General features: G+C 42.9%; 2 protein-coding genes across 3 annotated transcripts in view; one reads left to right on the top strand and one right to left on the bottom strand.

Annotated features, from left to right (window-relative positions):
- ccn6 (cellular communication network factor 6) overlaps nt 1-5,882 on the top strand; it is an 8,255-nt gene extending 2,373 nt beyond the window's left edge. The window contains exons 3-5 of the mRNA XM_063222383.1: nt 199-453; nt 1,609-1,802; nt 3,850-5,882. Of these exons, the coding sequence (XP_063078453.1) occupies nt 199-453; nt 1,609-1,802; nt 3,850-4,131 (731 nt within the window). The 3' untranslated portion in view covers nt 4,132-5,882. The remainder of the gene's footprint in view (nt 1-198; nt 454-1,608; nt 1,803-3,849) is intronic.
- An 18-nt stretch (nt 5,883-5,900) lies between these two features.
- On the bottom strand, nt 5,901-17,409 carry tube1 (tubulin, epsilon 1). 2 transcript variants are annotated; one of them, XM_063222382.1, is made up of 12 exons: nt 17,269-17,409; nt 17,020-17,093; nt 15,588-15,640; nt 15,427-15,487; nt 14,218-14,333; nt 13,475-13,596; nt 12,542-12,729; nt 12,007-12,179; nt 10,800-10,940; nt 10,093-10,233; nt 9,524-9,698; nt 5,901-6,173 (listed from the first exon to the last, which is right to left on the bottom strand). In XM_063222382.1, the coding sequence occupies exons 1-12, from the start codon at nt 17,291-17,293 to the stop codon at nt 6,015-6,017; spliced, it is 1,428 nt and encodes a 475-aa protein (XP_063078452.1). In that variant the 5' UTR covers nt 17,294-17,409; the 3' UTR covers nt 5,901-6,014. The 2 variants fall into 2 exon arrangements, with proteins under 2 accessions (XP_063078452.1, XP_063078451.1); XM_063222381.1 differs by having other exon boundaries at nt 15,588-15,636.
- Nucleotides 17,410-18,285: the final 876 nt, after the last annotated feature.

Raw genomic sequence — 18,285 nt, 5'->3', positions numbered from 1 at the left:
ATTCTTTCTGATCTCTCTCGTCTTGACTAACGACTTAAACTTCCTGACTGATCTCAAACAGTCGGTTGGACAATCACAACAGAAGCAGAAGCAGAAGGAAGGAAAAGGGAGTTGTCCCATATATGTAACGACAACATGAAGCACTGGGTTTCTTCTACACACTCCCTCACACACACACACTGCCCTACTTGTTTTCAGACATGATGGCGGTGGGCTGTGACCTGAACGGCAAACACTACGAGAACGGAGAGGCCTTCCAGCCCAGCCCGCTCTACAAGTGCACCTGCATCGCCGGCGCCATCGGCTGCACCCCTATCTTCATCCAGAAGCCCGCGGGCCTCCAGCAGACTCCGGCCGGCCTCCAGGCGGCCAACACCCCGGCAGGCCTCAGGGGAGGGGGCGCCAAGGACCCCAGGAAGCACCAACAGGACACCACCTACAGGAGCATGCCAGGTGTGTGTTTGTACGAACCACCACCACCCAGCCGCCCTCAGAAATGGCAGAATGGGCCACTTGTCCTGCTTTACCGGCTGTGGAATGTGAGGGGTGTGCTGTGGACGACAGCGAGGGCCTGAGGGCCCGGGGAGAGGTTTTGCTTGCCTTGGCCTGAGGCACGCAGGGGAGCAGGGTGTAGGTGATTGTGGTTAGGCAGATCAGTGGTGTCCTAGTTCTCGGGGGCTACAGCAAAAGCCAAAGCATTTACAGAGCACTGCTATTCATCAAGTACCCAGCCTCTCTGAGACATACACATACACATACACACGCACACGCACACGCACACACACACACACACACACACACACACACACACACACACACACACACACACACACACACACACACACACACACACACACACACACACACACATACACACACGAAAAATCATTCCTTGAGCAGCTAAGATTAGTTGTAGCTGCCTTGGCACCCGCTAAAAAGACAGTGTGGCTTGGCAGGCGATTCAGGTAAATGCAAAAGCAAGCTGAACGAATGTTAAAATATCTCTAAGAACCAAACTCAACGCTCTAAAATAACAGGACATCAGCACCGTGGGGTCAAACACAGATGACCACAGCATACATGAGTAGACATATTTTACAGAAGGAGTTAAGCTGTTAAGATGTTGGAGCGAAAGACAAAAAATAAGAAAAAGCAATGGATACATCATCTTCAATAATACGGTCAGACTATCAGAGACAGATCTCAGAAATGCATGCACATACATCCTATGTTTTGCACTAAGTGCACTATTTTCAAGAGGAACATTAATATGCATTCAAGTGAAATATTTGAGAGAGCAAGTCAGAGTCAGAGTAAATGTTATATGAACTTAGAGTAAGGGGTATACCTTCCAGTAGCAGAGTCCAAATTGTATGACATTATGTGACGTGATTGAAATTGATTTTCTGAGTTGATTCACTTGGGCTCCTTATCTTAACCTACAGTACAGTACCAGTAGTTACTTTCCCAGTTAGTTACTGGTTAAGTTACCCTCGAAGTGTGGTGGTGGGCATCCCCTATACAAGCTAAGCTTTGGCACCTAACAGTGGGGCTTGGCCTTTGCTACTGGGTGTTTACACGCTGCCCTTTAACTGCAATTACTGAAAGCTTACAGGGATCCTCCTTTAGCCTGGAAGAAGAACTGCCTGGTGCAGTCCACTCCATGGAGCCCCTGTTCCCGGACCTGTGGCATGGGCATCTCCGTGCGCGTCACCAACGACAACGGCAAGTGCCAGATGAGGAAGGACCGGCGCCTGTGCCTGCTGCGGCCGTGTGACAAGAAGACGCTGAAGAGCGTGAAGGTAGGCAGCTGCTGTAGGACTTGGCACACTCAACCACTACAACTCAACCACTACAACTCAACAACTACAACTCAACAACTAAAACTCAACCAACTACTTAAACTCAACCAACTACTAAAACTTAACCAACAGCTAAAACTGAACCAACTACTAACTTCACCCCATCAATGAACAGGTGCTACAAAGGACACTACATAGGACATACAGTACTGTGTGAATCAGAGAAAGAATGTAAATTAATGTATCAGTATGTTCATTTTTACTGCACATTGTGTGTATGTCTATGTGTATGTGTGTGTGTTTGTGTGTGTGTGTGCATGCGTGCATTATGCATGCTTGTGTGGGTGATCAAAGTTCTCCATTATGTAAATTTACTGGCAACCTTTCAGGGTGTCCATTTTCAAAGGTAAAGAGATACACCTATGTTGGCTAGACTGTGTTGCTCACGAAAGTTTGTGGAGAAAGTATGGGTGTGTCCAGGCTAACAAAGCATCATTGCCAGACTATATCAGACAACAAGTGCCCTCCCACATTTGCTGATTGACTAGGCTGGATCTTGGAATGCCACAGATTATGCCTCCCACATTTGCTGATTGGCTAGGTTGGATCTTGGAATGCCACATCCAACAAGATCAGGCCCAGACGAAACAAGAGAAATGACAATTGCGAAGAAGCTTATGGAGCTGTAAAGTGGTAAACCAGGAAATGATGGGGATTTACAATTTCATTCTCCTGGTAAAAGAAAGCCTCAGGGCTCTTTCACTGGGAGGCTTAACCTCTTACTACTAACTACTGTGGGAGTACTTTGAATACCCGGCCACATGTATGCCTAATACAGGTGGAGTTGCCCTAAGGCATGGTCAAATAGATAAGGCCTGCGGAGTCATAAACAAAGCAAATGTGTATTCTGTGCTTCTTTAAGTGTAACTTGCAGGTTAAACACCACTAAATGTCATGTGAAAGCATAGGAGAGATATTGTCCCCCGATTGTTAGTGATCGCAAATTACGAATGGCCACAGCAGCACGGATATTTTTTTCCCCCATTTTATTCTGATCTCGTGGAGGGCAAGACCAGCGAATATGCATTTTGTTCAAAAAACCAACTTCCAAAGACCACTGAGCGACAAGGGGGCCATAAAATTCGCCCTCCTCACCTGGACAAACCACACCCAGAACGGTTTGTTAGTTTTAGATGTCATAGAAAGCTCTGCCCAATATTTCAGAAGTAGCTTTCAGCTGATACATTTTTCATTAAATAATAAAGAAATAATACAAATTTCACATATGTGTTTCAAGACACCTCTTATGACAACATCCAGTATAGATTTATTTATTAATTTCACCTAAACGTTCCAATCCAGTGCAACCAAAGCAGGACTAAATCACAAATAGAAAAGAAAAAGAATCACGTGCCACATGGATGTCTATTTCCTGTAATTTATGCTATCAGTACAATCAGCGTCACCAGAGCCACACACAAATGGTAATGGAAAAATTCATACATATCAGATGTTACTCTATATAGATATGGAAGTCAAACACGTACAGGGCAAACAAGTGAATTATAGCCCATAGTTAATTTATATAGTTAATTTTCATGATAACTATTAAACGTGATATAATTTTAGTCCCTACCAAATGGTAGGGCACTTGTTGCTATGCAGCTGACCCGGGTTCGATTCCTGGCCCGGGTCTTTTGCCGTCCCTTCCCCATCTCTCTCTCCCCAATCACTTCCTGTCATAACCTTCACTATCCTATCAAATAAAGGCAAAACAAGCCCAAACAATATTTTCATATTTTAAGCCATCCTGGATTTTTTTTTTTTTTTTAAAGAGTTTCAAAAAATGTGATTTTTGTATGTATTGTGTATATGTAATGCAGTTTCATTTAATTTTATCTTGTGAGCATTACCATTGTGAAAATGATCAAATAATCATCATTATTATTTTAAGTATGATAATAAATATTATAAAAATGATAAAAAGGATGTGGATCTAAGGTACGGAAACTGAAAACGCATTTTTTTGTCGTCATCTCCATCTCAGATGCCAAAAGGAAAGACCTGCCGGCCCAAGTTCCAGGCCAAGAAGGCGGAGAAGTTCACGCTGTCGGGCTGCACGAGCACCAAGAAGCTGCGGCCCACGTACTGTGGCGTCTGCACGGACAAGCGCTGCTGCATGCCCAACAAGTCCCGCATGGTCACGGTGGACTTCAAGTGCAAGAGCGGCTCCAACGTCAAGTGGAAGATGCAGTGGATCACCTCCTGCGTCTGCCAGAGACAGTGCAGTGACCCTGGGGACATCTTCTCGGAGCTGTACCTGATCTAAAAAAATATATTTAAAAAGACCCATCTAAGCCTACTAACTTACAGTATCCCAGATGGACGCAGCTTTTCTCATAGTGAAGCACAAGAAGAAGGGGAAAAAAAGAGAGAAGGGGGAAAAAAACATGTTGCCGGTTCTTCTGGGCCTGATCTTGGCAGTGGCAGCATCTTCCCTTGAATTTATAGGTTGTGCGAGATAGCGAGAAAACTTCACTCAGATACACCCCTGTACCTTCCACCATAGGAAGTCCTTGAGGGGGAAAACAATGATGACCATTCATCTGCAGCCCCAGGGAGTGTCAGAGCCAAGCCATAAAGAATGTTAACAAGACTACACTGAGCATTCAACCTCTTGATCTGTAAATACTTGTGAGTCTGAGGACAGAGGAAACCTTTAACATAGAACCTCTCCCTAAGTGAATAAATCTGCTATTTTTTTTGACATAGGCTTTCAGACGTTGGCATGAGCAGAAAGTGGTCCCAGTATGAGTTGTATGGTACTGTCTCTTTTGGATCTTAAAGACAAGGGCAGAGGCAAGATGCCTTATAAGGAGCTGTTTCAACGCAGCAGGATATTTTAAAATGTGTAGCAGTATATATTTTTCTCCTGGTTACATTGGTTTTGGCCTTCCGTTTCCACATAAGAAGATTTTTAAAACCCACATATCGAAAAAATATCCCAGTTAGGGGGCTAAAATGCACCTGTTACAATGGAGTTTTTATGTTTATTCCCATGTTGCGTTTCCACCTAAAGAGAAGAAAAAAATATCTACATATAAAAATATCCTGCTACATGGAAACAGCACCTAAACCTAGCAGGAGTATAACTCAGTTTGTCGTGCCATCCACCTGTTTGTCGTCAATTGTGACAGTCAAAACGAATGATAGTATTAAATGCTACAGGATTATCAGCCATGTACTACATGTGTATTCAAGGTGACAGCGTCCAATATTAAAAGCAAAAAAACTGGATGACTTGTTGCACACCCAAGACAAGAAAATACTACCTAAAGCTGAAGAAGTCCAGCTCTGACGTAGTTGCTTACCATAGGAGTGTTTAGAGTGTGTTTGCAGAGTAGAGCTTTAATTGCAGTGAATAGCTAAATGCATCTGCCATCTACCACATCTAGTATTACAATGCTGTAACTTAAGCACATTTTACATTACTTTTTTTTTAAAACAATGATTAGATGTATTTATGCGGTATACGAACGTTTTGAATATTTGTGACGATTATTAACAACCATTTCGCTACATTCAGATTCACAAATCTGCACCACAAACATCTTGTTATTAATTTATTGTTTTGTGCAATTAGCAACTCATTGATTCCACAGCACTATTACATTTTGTTTTGTTATAAATGAGCTGTCAAAATAGAAAAAGTTGTATACAAGATATGTAAATAAATTAAGTTTGGTTTAGCTACTCATATTTAAGACATTTGTTTTCCAACCACACAATTGGTCACTCACACACATGAAACTTTAATAATCTCACATTCTGTCATCTTCTAGGCCACACACACACACAAACACAAACACAAACACACACACACACACACACACACACACACACACACACACACACACACACACACACACACACACACACACCCCTGTATCATGAACAAAAACATCTCAATTCTACACATGCAGTACACCACATCGAAACCAGACAAATGTGAACCTGGGAGCTGCCTTCTACACGCACGCACGCACGCACGCACGCACGCACGCACGCACGCACGCACGCACGCACGCACGCACACACACACACACACACACACACACACACACACACACACACACACACACACACACACACAGACACACACAGACACACACACAGTCACGCACACACCTTCCGCCTTCTCTCCTGTCAAGGTCATGTGGCTATGGTGAGCCTGGAGGCGTCGGGCAGGCCGAGGGCCTTGGTGGCGTCCAGGTGCTGGTACTCCTCGATGAGGGAGGAGAGGGAGGACAGCGCCTCACTGAAGCACGCCTGCTCCATGCCCTCCACCTGCAGATAGTGGTGGAGATGGGCCTGCAAGGCACACATACATAAAAAATGCATCAGCCACACAGAACATGCGCACGGAGACACGCACACATGGACGCGCGCACACGCACACACAAACACACAAAGTCCCCTGTACTCTAATATACCCTCTTGCCCACCACAGCACAGCACAGCACAGCGCAACATGGGACACTAATAGTCCTGCTCAACACCCGACAGCCTGCTGTTCTCAGGGCGTTGGCATTGGCGTTAGCGTTGGCACAGGCACGCACGCACGCACGCACGCACGTACAAAACAGGCCCAGAGGAGGATGATTAGTGTGCACTCTACTGTGTACTGTCTTTGACACAAACAAACGCCCACGGGCCTGCTGGTAGAAAAAAAATCTGAGCCTGAACTTTCAATACACCCAGTCTAACAAGTATCTTTTTTAAATAATAAATAATAACAACTATCGAACTGCTCTGACTCTAAGTGCCTAAAATCAGAGTCTAAATACCACCAGCAAAAGGGAACATACCCTGTAAATCCCCATCACCCTTCTACGTGCGCACGCGCACACACACACAAATTCTTTCTCCCTCTGCATAATATATCACAGGACCCTTCTGCACTAATTGGCTCCGGTCCAGTAGCTGTCTGGTTACCTGCGTGCTCATTTAGGGGGAGAGGCTTGAAATGATAGTCGGATCAGATGTAGCAGGAGGTTTTGAACTGAAACTGGGAGTAATCCTACCGCTACCGATGCGGTAAGAGGCTTCGGGAGGGAGGTTAATGTTCTACACCATACTTTGCTAGTTGTCATCTGTTACATATGCAAAATATTAGTCTAGCTTAGGCAGAGTGGCATGGTTGTGAAATATGGTGCAGCATCACAAGAAGTATCGGAATGCATTGCATGACGATTTTTTTTTTTTTTGTCAGTCATCTCCAGTTACATGAGGTGTTTTACTTTACCTCACCCTGAGGCAGGGTCAAGATCTCCAGCCTCTGTAGCTGGCTCTGCTCTGCTCAGGGTGAGGTAAAGAATTTCAATGTCTGTAACCAAAGCAATGTGAAATGGGGAAAGGTGAGGGTTAGGCTGAGGGTGACTCAGTGTCTACTAAAAGGTCAGAGGGTGATCCTAAACAAAATGGCCAGGAAGGTCAACAAAAACAACCCCACACCCTTATGAAAATCACAGATGTCACTCCATTCCCGGTGGGTGGAGAAATTCTGTATTTAGGGTGAGATGTCAACAGTTGTGTTTATACTGAATGTATCTCAACAACAATCTCCCCGGTTGCCGTTATTAAAATCTGCTGTGCTTACCAATTGAGTTGCTCGTCGCCAGTATATTTTTTCCTACACTCTACCTGGCCTGGCACTAACAGACTGCACACACTCAGCCAACAGCAAAAACAACTCTTGGCTCTGCTTGGCTACAGTACTTTCGTTTCAGCATTGACAGAGTGAAACACAACACTGTTAGCCAACATTCCATCAATCTCTAACTACATGGCGATATGTCATTTTCAACTCATATTCACAGTCATTTGGATGGATGGATGGATGGATGGATGGATGGATGGATGGATGGATGGATGGATGGATGGATGGATGGATGGATGGATGGATGGATGGATGGATGGATGGATAGAAGGCAGAGTGCCAGATTGTTGAGAGAGTGTATGCATTCATCACTGGTATGCAGTCATTAAAAACATGATTACACAGAGTAGGGATACAAACGATTAATCAATTAATCGACTTTAATCGATCAATGCGTTAATCGATTAAAAAACATTAATCGCAATTAATCGACAATTCAACTGACGAGAGACCCAGGTGAAATGGGTAACTTATGTTAAGAGTGTTTGTGAAGAGGAGTGTGAACAGTATGAATATTTAAATCACCTTTGGATTAAAGAATTGAAATAGAATTAATTTATATGTGGTATTTTATCTCAATATTTAATTAAAATGTTTACATTTTTTTTTGAGAAACATTGACATTTCAGGGGGAAAACGCCGCTTATCAATTAATCGTAAGTCGATCGATAAGGCTATCAACTAATGATTAATGAATTAATCGATAATTTGCATCCCTAACACAGAGGCATGCAGTTTCCTGCTGGCAAGCTCGACTGCAATTCTGCTGTCCTTAGTTAAGCATTTATTCATTGACTAATTCACATCACTGAGTCCAAAGATAGCCTCGCTGTCTTTCAACGAAGGTCTCTGAGGAATTATTTACAGAATCACCATTTGAAAGCAATTTGAAAACAGTCCAAATTAAGAACACCGTGCATACAAATATTGAGTAAGCTCTATAGCATTAAAGACCAATCTCTATATCGAATAAGTATTTTATTTATTGTCCGTGTCAGTCACTACAGAGCTTTCATAGCCATGTCTTTTCAGGCTACACAAAAAAACAAGGGGTTGCAGGTTTCAAGTGATATAGACTAGAAAAGGGGGAATAAAAGGTTGTGAGAAATATGTTTCAAATATGTTATTTCGTTTTATATCTTAATGTTTTTTGGTATTGGAGTTTGGAGTGTCACTAGAGTTATTTGTCCTCCTCAGCTATACGTCTTCCCCTAAACAAACGGTTCCTAACCTTATTCAGCACGGGACCCCATTTTGACATCCCAAATTTCTGCGGACCCCATACACATTTTTAACAGACCAAAAAAAAGGACATGCTAACTTGTATGCTATTAAACCTATAGATATCTATTTAAGTCTAAAAATGCATGCGTTTCAGTCCACATATACTAGTTATTATGTTACAATTAGTAATATTTGGCAGTATTCTTTTTTTTAGCACACCTAGACATTTCAGGGGACCCCATTTGAACCCCAGTCGACCCCACATGGGGTTCTGACCCCCACTGCGCTAAGGACCTTTTGGCCACTATGGGTGTTAGCTCTTATCCCTAGGGGGTTGACCGTCAGTCTACCATACCCCAGGTGAGGACCCATCCTATGCGCAGTAGAGATAGCCTCCTGCTGTCTCTCTCTCTGACCTGATAAGATGGGGGTGGAAGATGCCATAGCTTAAATGTTGGTAACAAAGGAACTCTTGACTCACGGCATATTCCTTTTGGGCCGTCCCATGGGGACTACACCCCCTGGTCTTGTATTGTGTTGTCTAACCCTACATTGGTCCAGGGAATGTAACCAATACCCTGTACTTAAAATATAAATACGAGAAATAAGGATGTAAAAAAATGAGTCACTTTGGATAAAAGCGTCAGCTAAGTGCAATATAACATAATGTATTGAGTCCCAGTTGCTTACAGCTGAACTCTTTTGATGAGATCTTCACCAACTTCACTCAATAAAAGTGACCACAATAGACACAGCGGTGAAGGCATTGGCTGCTCACCTTCTTCCTGTAAAGCTTGCTGAAGCGCTCGCGGAGCTCGGTGAAGGTGGGCCTGACACAGGTGTTGTTGGCCAGGGCCAGCAGGGCATGAGTGTGGCCCACTGGGGGCACGGAGCACAGGCCCGTCTTCCAGCCCTCCTGATTCCACGAGACGAAGGGTAGCGTTGGCCTCAACCTGAGAGGGAGGGAGGGGGAGGGAGAGAAGAAAACACGACAACCATTCAAATTAAAATAATCTCCCTGAATGTAAAGATTGTAAGTCAACTTTTGACTCATATGGAGACCGGAGAAAACGTAATAAACTTAATTTCATAATAATACAATTAAAATAATATCTCCTTACACACTGACAGACAGACAGACAGACAGAGACAGACAGACATTTAGAGAGAGAGAGAGAGAGAGAGAGAGAGAGAGAGAGAGAGAGAGAGAGAAAGAAAAGACAAAAAAGGAGAAACAGAGACTGAAATGACAAAAAACTGAGGAGACAGTCAAGGTGCCCATTTAGCAAAACCTATTCGATAACTCATGCAGATGAAGATGATAATGAAGATGATGATGAAGCCCACCTCTCGATGTTCCTGCGCAGGTCCGACACCTGTACATTGCCCCTGACCATGAGAGCGCAGGCCAGGTACAGGCTGTGTTTGGGGTCCGCCCGAATCAGCTGGTGTTCCTTACTGAAAGCGTCACTGAACATCTGGTCAAGCCTGGGAGAGAAAATCAGATCATCAGATTGCTGCATAGATTTTGCAGTTAATTGGTTTATACTACCGGCTTTTAGTTTTGCAATAAGATGCCATACCCACAACCATACCCAACCTATACAAGTCACATATACTTGTTTTGAAGTTTAAGACCAATATTTTGCTGAGGAAAATAATGTTCGACCGGCAAATGCAGTATTTCAGGTCAACTGTAAATTTGTAGCGGGATGATGATGTCAACATACCATACAAGTAAGCATTACATGACACAGTGGAGCATGATTGTGCTTGCTGAAGCAGTGTGGAGTGACTGAAAACAAGCCAGACTTGCTCTCATTCATTATTAGTATGAACATAAAATTATATTTTTAACTTATGTGTATTGTGTTTGTGATGGTCATGCTGTATTTGTTTTTATGTGCTTGTTGTTATTTTATAATACCTGCCTTACAACACATACAATTCAGAAACTATAATGACAAGGTTTTTTTTACTGCTGTATTGATTAATGTCTTCATCGAATGAATGAATGAATGAATGAATGAATAAATGAATGAATGAATGGTCACCTCCTGGTGGGGATGTTGACGTCGGCCAGGGTGTAGAGCGGGGTGAGGCTGGACACCAGGTAGTGCAGGCGAGGGAAAGGCACCAGGTTCATGGTGATCTCGTTCAGGTCCATGTTGAGCGAGCCCTCAAAGCGTGCCGAACTACAAAGAAGATGGCCGGTAAGAGGACATGTGTTACTAACGGAAGAAAATGAATGCTGTGGGGCTGTGGAATCAATATGTATGCACTATAGGTGTACCAAAATGAAAATTTGTGGCCGAAACCGAAACCGAAAAATGATTAATCACTTGGCCGAATACCGAAACAGAAACCGAATATTACAATTCAGTTAAAAGTCATCAAAAGTTAGATTTTTCACCATTTTTAAATATTGCTTCAATCTACGGCTTACAATAAATGTCTAGAGATGTTTTGGAAAGAAAATAAATGTGTATTTGAAGTCTTCAAATGTTAGAGTAGAATCGAAATTAGTGTAATTAATGGCCATTTTCAATTCATTTTCTTTTCGGCCTCCGATTCGGCCATTCAGTTGGCTTTTTTTGCGTTTTCGGCCGAATATTTTCTGCGGCTGAATTTTCGGTGCACCTCTAGTACGCACTATACGTTGCTGAATGGGCAACACTGCCGAGGGGCACCCAGGGACAAATCTGGCCTGGGTAATTTCCCAACTGTTCCCAGTCTCTCCCGCCCAACCATTTTCTGTCTACTCAGCATGATTCTTCACTTTTCTTCAAAAAACATATTTTTTTAACTTATAATGGTGTCTGACTGTGTTGTCAAAAACAAGTAATAGTCTACTTTATGAAAAAAGTAAAACATGGGGAGGATGATACCATACATTGCTGCACAGCCAAGACCTTCGTCTATGATATTAAACCTCTATATTTTGGATTTGAACAACTTTTTTTCTTTCAAAATTAAAACATGTTTTAGTCACATACTCAAGAACCACTGACATGAAAAGGTGGATCTTCTCCATGTCTTCCATTTAGAATTTCCAGAAACAGATTTTTTTGCCGCAAGACTCACTAGTATTACTTCATTATTTAGTAAATATTCATGAAAAGACCAAATTTGGAAATAAATACCCTAGCCACCATCCTACACAGTGCACCTTTACGGAATGTGTAACAGTGCCAAAAATATATATTTTTTAAAAGTGCCTGAAAAATGCAATGAAATGCAACGCAAAAACCTGCTGCCGACCTGGTGATGTTGAGTAAGAGATTGGCCACTATGTTGTTCATGGCGTCAAAGGGTTTCTCCACGCCGCCGACTCCTCCCTTGCTGGAGATAACTGTGCTGTCCCTCTTGATCACAGACGTGCCTTTACCACAGTCTGCCATGTGCCGGATCTTGTTCACAATGTCCACTAAAGACTAGGAAGGAAATACAGACGGAGGGCGGTCATACATACATACATGTACATACATACAGTACTTAGATAGGACAGTAACCAAAATCGATTTCAAAATTTTTTTTTTGAAGGAATTACTAATCAAATTGCGAGAACTACTTGAGGCTTATTTGTCGTTACTTTCTTGTCTTACCCACATGGACAGATGGATGCCATACTGCATTTTTCCCCTTTTTTAAAAAAAAATAACATGTTAATACACACACACACACACACACACACACACAGCTGGTTCTCCACCATTGCAGCACAGTCATTGTTCCGTCAGCTCCCTTGTGGCCATTATTATTTGTAAGTACAGACAGACACACACAAACAACATACCTGGTTCTCCACAGGTAGAACGCAGTCTGCGTGTTCCGTCAGCTCCCTCATGGCCAGCATGCTGTTGTAGGGCGAGGTGACGACGTCGTCCTCGGCTGAGGGGTAGACGGAGGTGACGATGCGGCACACTTCAGGAAACTCCTCCTCCAGCAGCTTCAACACGTACGTGCCCAGGCCGGAGCCCGTCCCTTTCACAGTCATAGCCAAATGAACACACAGATTAGGTCTACGGCTGGGTATCACAGCCATGTTCCTGTATCGACTCGATTTCGATTCTCAGGGCTTTAAATGGATTAATTACGATTCAATTCGAATTCTTTTCTTTCCCCCAAGATATGCTGTAGCCTATTTTTACATAGTTAGGACTATAGTTCCACAGGTTCCACAGTCAAACTAGAGCAATCTCAGAGATGGCAACCAGGGGGGGGGTATTCCAAGAACATGGTTAAAAAAAATGATGACCTGGCTAAGTAAATCCACAGGATGTGGTAAACCTGCTAAAAGATTTCCCACGTGTATCTTTCAGTTAAGAAAGTGATGACTCCAGGCTCTTCTATTGGATGATTTACCACTACATCAAGGTTAACTTAAACTAGTTTACTGAGCCAGGTCCATGGAATACCCCTAAGGCCCTTGGCCAATGGTAGGTGCATGTGATGGTTGTGTGTGTATGTGTGTGTTTGTGTGTGTGTGTGTGTGGATAATGACAGCTCTTCAATGTTCAAGATAACCATTATCTGTTCTGACTTCAAGACTTGATACTTTGATTGCCATTATAATGTAGGTGTTGTGGAAAGCATATTAGGTCAAAGGACTTTTTTTCTCTGAGCAACAGCCTGCAAGATTTCATACATTGTTCTACTCTTCTACTCTAACGGCCCAGGTGTGAGTATCTTTTGCAGGTGTGACATCATGGTCTAGTAGTCTACTAACCTCCACCCATGGAGTGGATGAGGAAGAAGCACTGGAGGCAGTCACACTGCTCTGCGGCACGCCGGACCTGCTCCACGATCTGCTCCCGGTAGGTTGAGCCATATGTCCAGTGCCCCACAGCCCTGTCGGAAACAGCACAGAGGAGTGAAGACCTCATGTCTGCAACAGGGCTTGACACTGGCACCTGCCAACCGGCCAAATGCTGGTAAAACTTGGCTGTGGCTAATAATACTTTCAGTGTCACTAGCCAATTTGGCTGGCAGCTTATTCCTTGGTATGACGTACGTAGCACCCTACATTCTGTTGTTTGCCCCTTGTTTATCAATTATTTGTATTTAAGTTCAAGAAAAAGGTCAATAACTCATAACTCATAACTCAATGTAGAAAGCTATACACTGATCGTGTTTTAGCACCTCATCTTCTGAGGTTAGACGTACCCTGCCATGATAAAAGAACAATACATACAATCTGTGGCTAGTGGAATATCTGAATGGCTAGTGACTCGGGAAAACCACTAGCCACAGTGGCCGGTGGATGGAAAAGTTAATATCAAGCCCTGGTCTGCAACAGGAGATGCACTGTACAGGGTACAACCCATCTATGCAGCCAATGGAAAGACTATAGATACATAATTCAACATCTTCTAAAGAAGAATTCAAAGTAGTAGACTGTAGTAGTTATACATCCAATGAGCACATTAGGGTCATTCTCAACTGTGGGACCAAAGTGTCTCACGTCCTCACCAGTTGTTGCCAGATCCTGAGACGTCTGTGATTAACTGTGTGCTGTCAAATACCTCCCGCAGTGGACCCTGGAGAATCTCATTCACCACCCCCTCCTCCATGTCCACCAGGACAGCCTGCAGAAACACACCAAAACCCCCTCATTATGCTACATTACATTTCACTTAGCTGACGCTTTTATCCAAAGCAAGAATTTTTACATTTTTACAATTCAAATGCAATGAGGAATTCCTCAGCAATGAGGAATTGGGTGTCTTCTTCAAGGGCAGTTCAGCCATACATGATGTGGGACACAGATCCCCTCAACCCTTCTTGACAAGATGGGGAGACACCCTAACAAGACAGCAACAGAGCCAGGATATGCTTCCAGCAGAATACACGTGCACATTCATATGCACATTTTGTGCACAAACGTGTTGCCGCTTTAAGTCAATTTTGCACGAGGTAGCAAACCTGACACAAGGTACACTGACAACAAGGTACAAAACTGACACAGCTGCGAGGGGCGAGCAATCTTCCATGTTGTGGTTGTGGTATATGCAAACCATTATGGGACAAGATATTAATGAGGGCCCTGTTGGATACCTGCCCCTACATGATACCTCCAGTATTGTGCATAGTGCTCTGACAATTCTGTTGCAAGTACTGTAGGTGCACTTGTTTGCACATGGTAGCAAGTAGTAGTGTGGATCGGCACTGCCCTCACGATCCGATTCGATCAAGATTCGGGAGGTAGCGATTCGATTCGATTCTATTCGATTCGATTGGATTCTATGTGATCCGATCCGATCCGATTCAATTCTACAATGCATTGCAATGCATTACATTTCTACTGAAAGCAAAGCAAATGTTTAATCAGTCATGATGAGGCAATACAAGTAGTCAGATACTGAGCAACAATTTATTGGCTGTTTTCTGTATTAGTCTGTATCAGTCTGTATCAGTCTTGCAATGTTTTGAAGTGCTTTTATTTAATTTAACATTCATTTGCTCCCGAAATATCCATGGAAGTAATTGAAACTTAAAAAAATTGCCAGATCGATTCTGGAACTTGCCGGATCGATTCTGGATCGTCCATGCCCCGCATCGATTCGGACGGCCGAATCGATCATTGTTGACACCACTAGTAGCAAGGTAATTTAAGTCACAGAAAACATGCCCCAGGTCTTAATAATAACCCACAGCCTATACACCACCACACAAGTTTACCCGGGCTTTCAGTGTGCCGATCTTGCCTCCTGTGATGTGACTGGAGCCCCCATCATCCTTCCTGGAAAAACAATGGAAAATAGCGTGTCCATAATTCGAATTACGGGACATCAGTTGGAAATGAGGAAATGATGACCACTGTTTACATCACGAAAAATTACCTGGTGTCAATATTCCGGAAGAAGCTGCTCAAAGCCTCATCGTATATTCCTTTCTAGATCAACACAAAATAACAAATTAGGGCTGTGTGACACAAGTATGTCTGGATTGGCAGTACACGCAATTTTTGGTAACACTTTATTTGACGCCGGTGTCATAAGCATGTCATTACAGTGTCATAATAGTGTCATGGCAGAGTTAATTATGTGTCATAAACATTATGTCCATGTCATAAAGATTTCATGACTGTTGGCCTTCAATGACATTCGGTTATGGTAAAGACAACCCAAGCCGTAACCGAATGTCACTTAAAGGGGTATGCCACTATTTTGGGGCTTACTACAGTTAAAATCGTTGGCTGGGGTTAACAAAGGTGGTAAAGTGTCTTATTTTTCATGTTAAGCGTTGTCTTGCTTTAAGACAAGTTAAAAGAGGGAATATGTCGCTAAGCTAGTGAAAGTCAATGGATCCGTGTAGCATTATAAACCCTGGCCAACGATTTTAACGGTACTAAGCCCCAAAATAGTGGCATACCCCTTTAAGGCCAACAGTCATAAAATGTGTATGACATGGATATAATGTTTATGGCTTATCTATGATTGTGTCATGACACTATTGCTCCAGGTTGCTCTGCCTGTGACATGGTTGAGACTTGCATGGAAAGTGAAGTGAAGAGGGTAGAGCAATAGGTCAGGTATTAGGTCTCTAGCTAGCCCAGCCAGCCAGCCAGCGCTCTCTGTGCTGGGCTCAGAAGGACCCAGCCAGCCAGCCAGCGGTCTCTGTGCTGGGCTCAGAAGGATACTTCTATATGTTGCTATACTGGAATACTGTATGTAGCCACATCACTCATTCCAATAACAATTTCAGATAGAAGAGTGTGAATGATAGAAGTGTGTGTGTGTGTGTGTGTGTGTGTGTGTGTGTGTGTGTGTGTGTGTGTGTGTGTGTGTGTGTGTGTGTGTGTGTGTGTGTGTGAAAACAATTAACCAAGTTCTGCAAATGTACAAGCACAGTAGTGTGCAGGTGGTAGGACAGCTCTAGGCTACTCCATATGCAGTTATAACCCTTTACAGAAGAGCAGCATAGGCTACTGTCTAAAGAGAGTGGCCATCTCAATTACCCTCTGTGTATGGCTTACTGCCGTGCCTATGGACTTACTAACCCAACCCAGTGCATAAGCCAGCTTTATAGTAAACCCATGGACTTTATTGGAGGAGTTTGTGATTTCATATCAGTTGTTTTAACCAAATAATGTTTGAAAGCTGTTGAGCATCTACCGTGCGGCACTGTTTTTCTTTTCAGTCTAATATGTTGCCTGACTCAGACCATATCACAAGTGAGATATGTCGCTCAGATCGGAACGATGGTGGAATCAGCATTTTCTATGCCATCTGTGCTGTGTGCAGGCTGAAGCAGTACAACTAACAAAGTTACCTTGTTTACATGTGCGTGTTCCCTCAGAGCAAGGTCCCAGAATCTGCAGCCGACTTGATTGCCACACTGTCCAACTGACAAAAAAGTACTTTAACGTTAAGACTTACATGTCTCAAGTTTTAACATTGGTCTATTATGGTGAACGCTTCGCATTTCTAATGAGCCCAAGTATGTAAACACAGTAGGTGCTAACTGTAATATTGTCTTTTAGCTCTTCTTCAAACGTTACATTTGTGGAAAAAATATTACCTTGGACAACGATTGACTGTGTCATTCCGGGGCATACAAATGCAAGAGTTGGGAGACAAACAGAACAATTATCTATCAACACAGCTCTGAAAATGTGACATGTATTTGTTGTGATTTGCCGCTACGTTGCGCGCCGGTGCTTGAAACTGGCGCCATTTGATGACGTAAGATGCGAATGCAGCTCACCCACCAATGGGAAAAAAAGCCTTACACGTAAATGCAAAGTCAAAGAAAGGGGAGCCTTCTTTTATTTATGTATTTTCTTATGGAACTGGAGGTTTATGTAAAAACCAGTTATGCCTCACAGAATAAACAAACAAAAAACCCGATTAAAAACTGTGATTTTGTGTACAAAATTGTAAATGTGTGTAGGCTATCTATGTCTTTGCTGTCTATAGGCCGCATAAAATGTAGGCCTATATAAATAAAATTGGATTTGATTTGACACCTAATCCTGGCATGTAGTAATTTTATCTTTCTATAAATTGTTTTGTTTGTGTATGTTGTAAGTCTCTTGTCTGTTCTATAATAAAAAAGGCAAAAAGACAAAAAAAAGCTGCTCTCTTGACTGCCAATATTATTAGTGATTATTTCCTATCCCATATTTAATTGGGATAGGAAATCCACTATGACATCCACTATGACTACAACCCAACTCAAAACAATTGTCAAAAAAGGTCCCCAAAGTGTATCCTCGTCTTCTCAGACTTTATTACAGACGCACTGTAATGTAATAGGGGCCAGCCCTATGTTCCCACAGCCCATTGGTCCCACAGCTTATTCCTGCTGCTCCATGTTTCCACATACTTAAGAAACTATTCAAATATAGGCCATATGTTTCACAACTCCATGTTCCCACATTTCCGAGTAAACTAACAGAACATGCCTTTCTCCCTGGCACGGAACATTGGGCCTAAATTTGAATAAAATCTTAGAAATGTGGGAACATGGAGCAGCAGGAATAGTGACCAATGGGCTGTGGGACCAATACACGCTCCCAATGTAATGCTAATATAC

The sequence above is a fragment of the Engraulis encrasicolus genome, chromosome 18, assembly GCF_034702125.1.
Source record: "Engraulis encrasicolus isolate BLACKSEA-1 chromosome 18, IST_EnEncr_1.0, whole genome shotgun sequence".
NCBI classification, from domain to species: domain Eukaryota; kingdom Metazoa; phylum Chordata; class Actinopteri; order Clupeiformes; family Engraulidae; genus Engraulis; species Engraulis encrasicolus.
Note: the sequence above shows the minus strand (reverse complement) of the source record. Positions and strands in the feature narration are given on the sequence as shown.

Excerpts from the sequence above, each read along its gene's own strand:
- tube1 (XM_063222381.1), bottom strand. The coding sequence starts at position 17,303 with ATGCCCCGGAATGACACAGTCAATCGTTGTCCAAG. Across the intron at positions 12,730-13,474 it reads CATCCACTCCATGGGTGGAG|GGACGGGCTCCGGCCTGGGC; the intron begins GTTAGTAGACTA and ends TGACTGTGAAAG. Across the intron at positions 9,699-10,092 it reads CTGCGCAGGAACATCGAGAG|GTTGAGGCCAACGCTACCCT; the intron begins GTGGGCTTCATC and ends CCTCCCTCTCAG.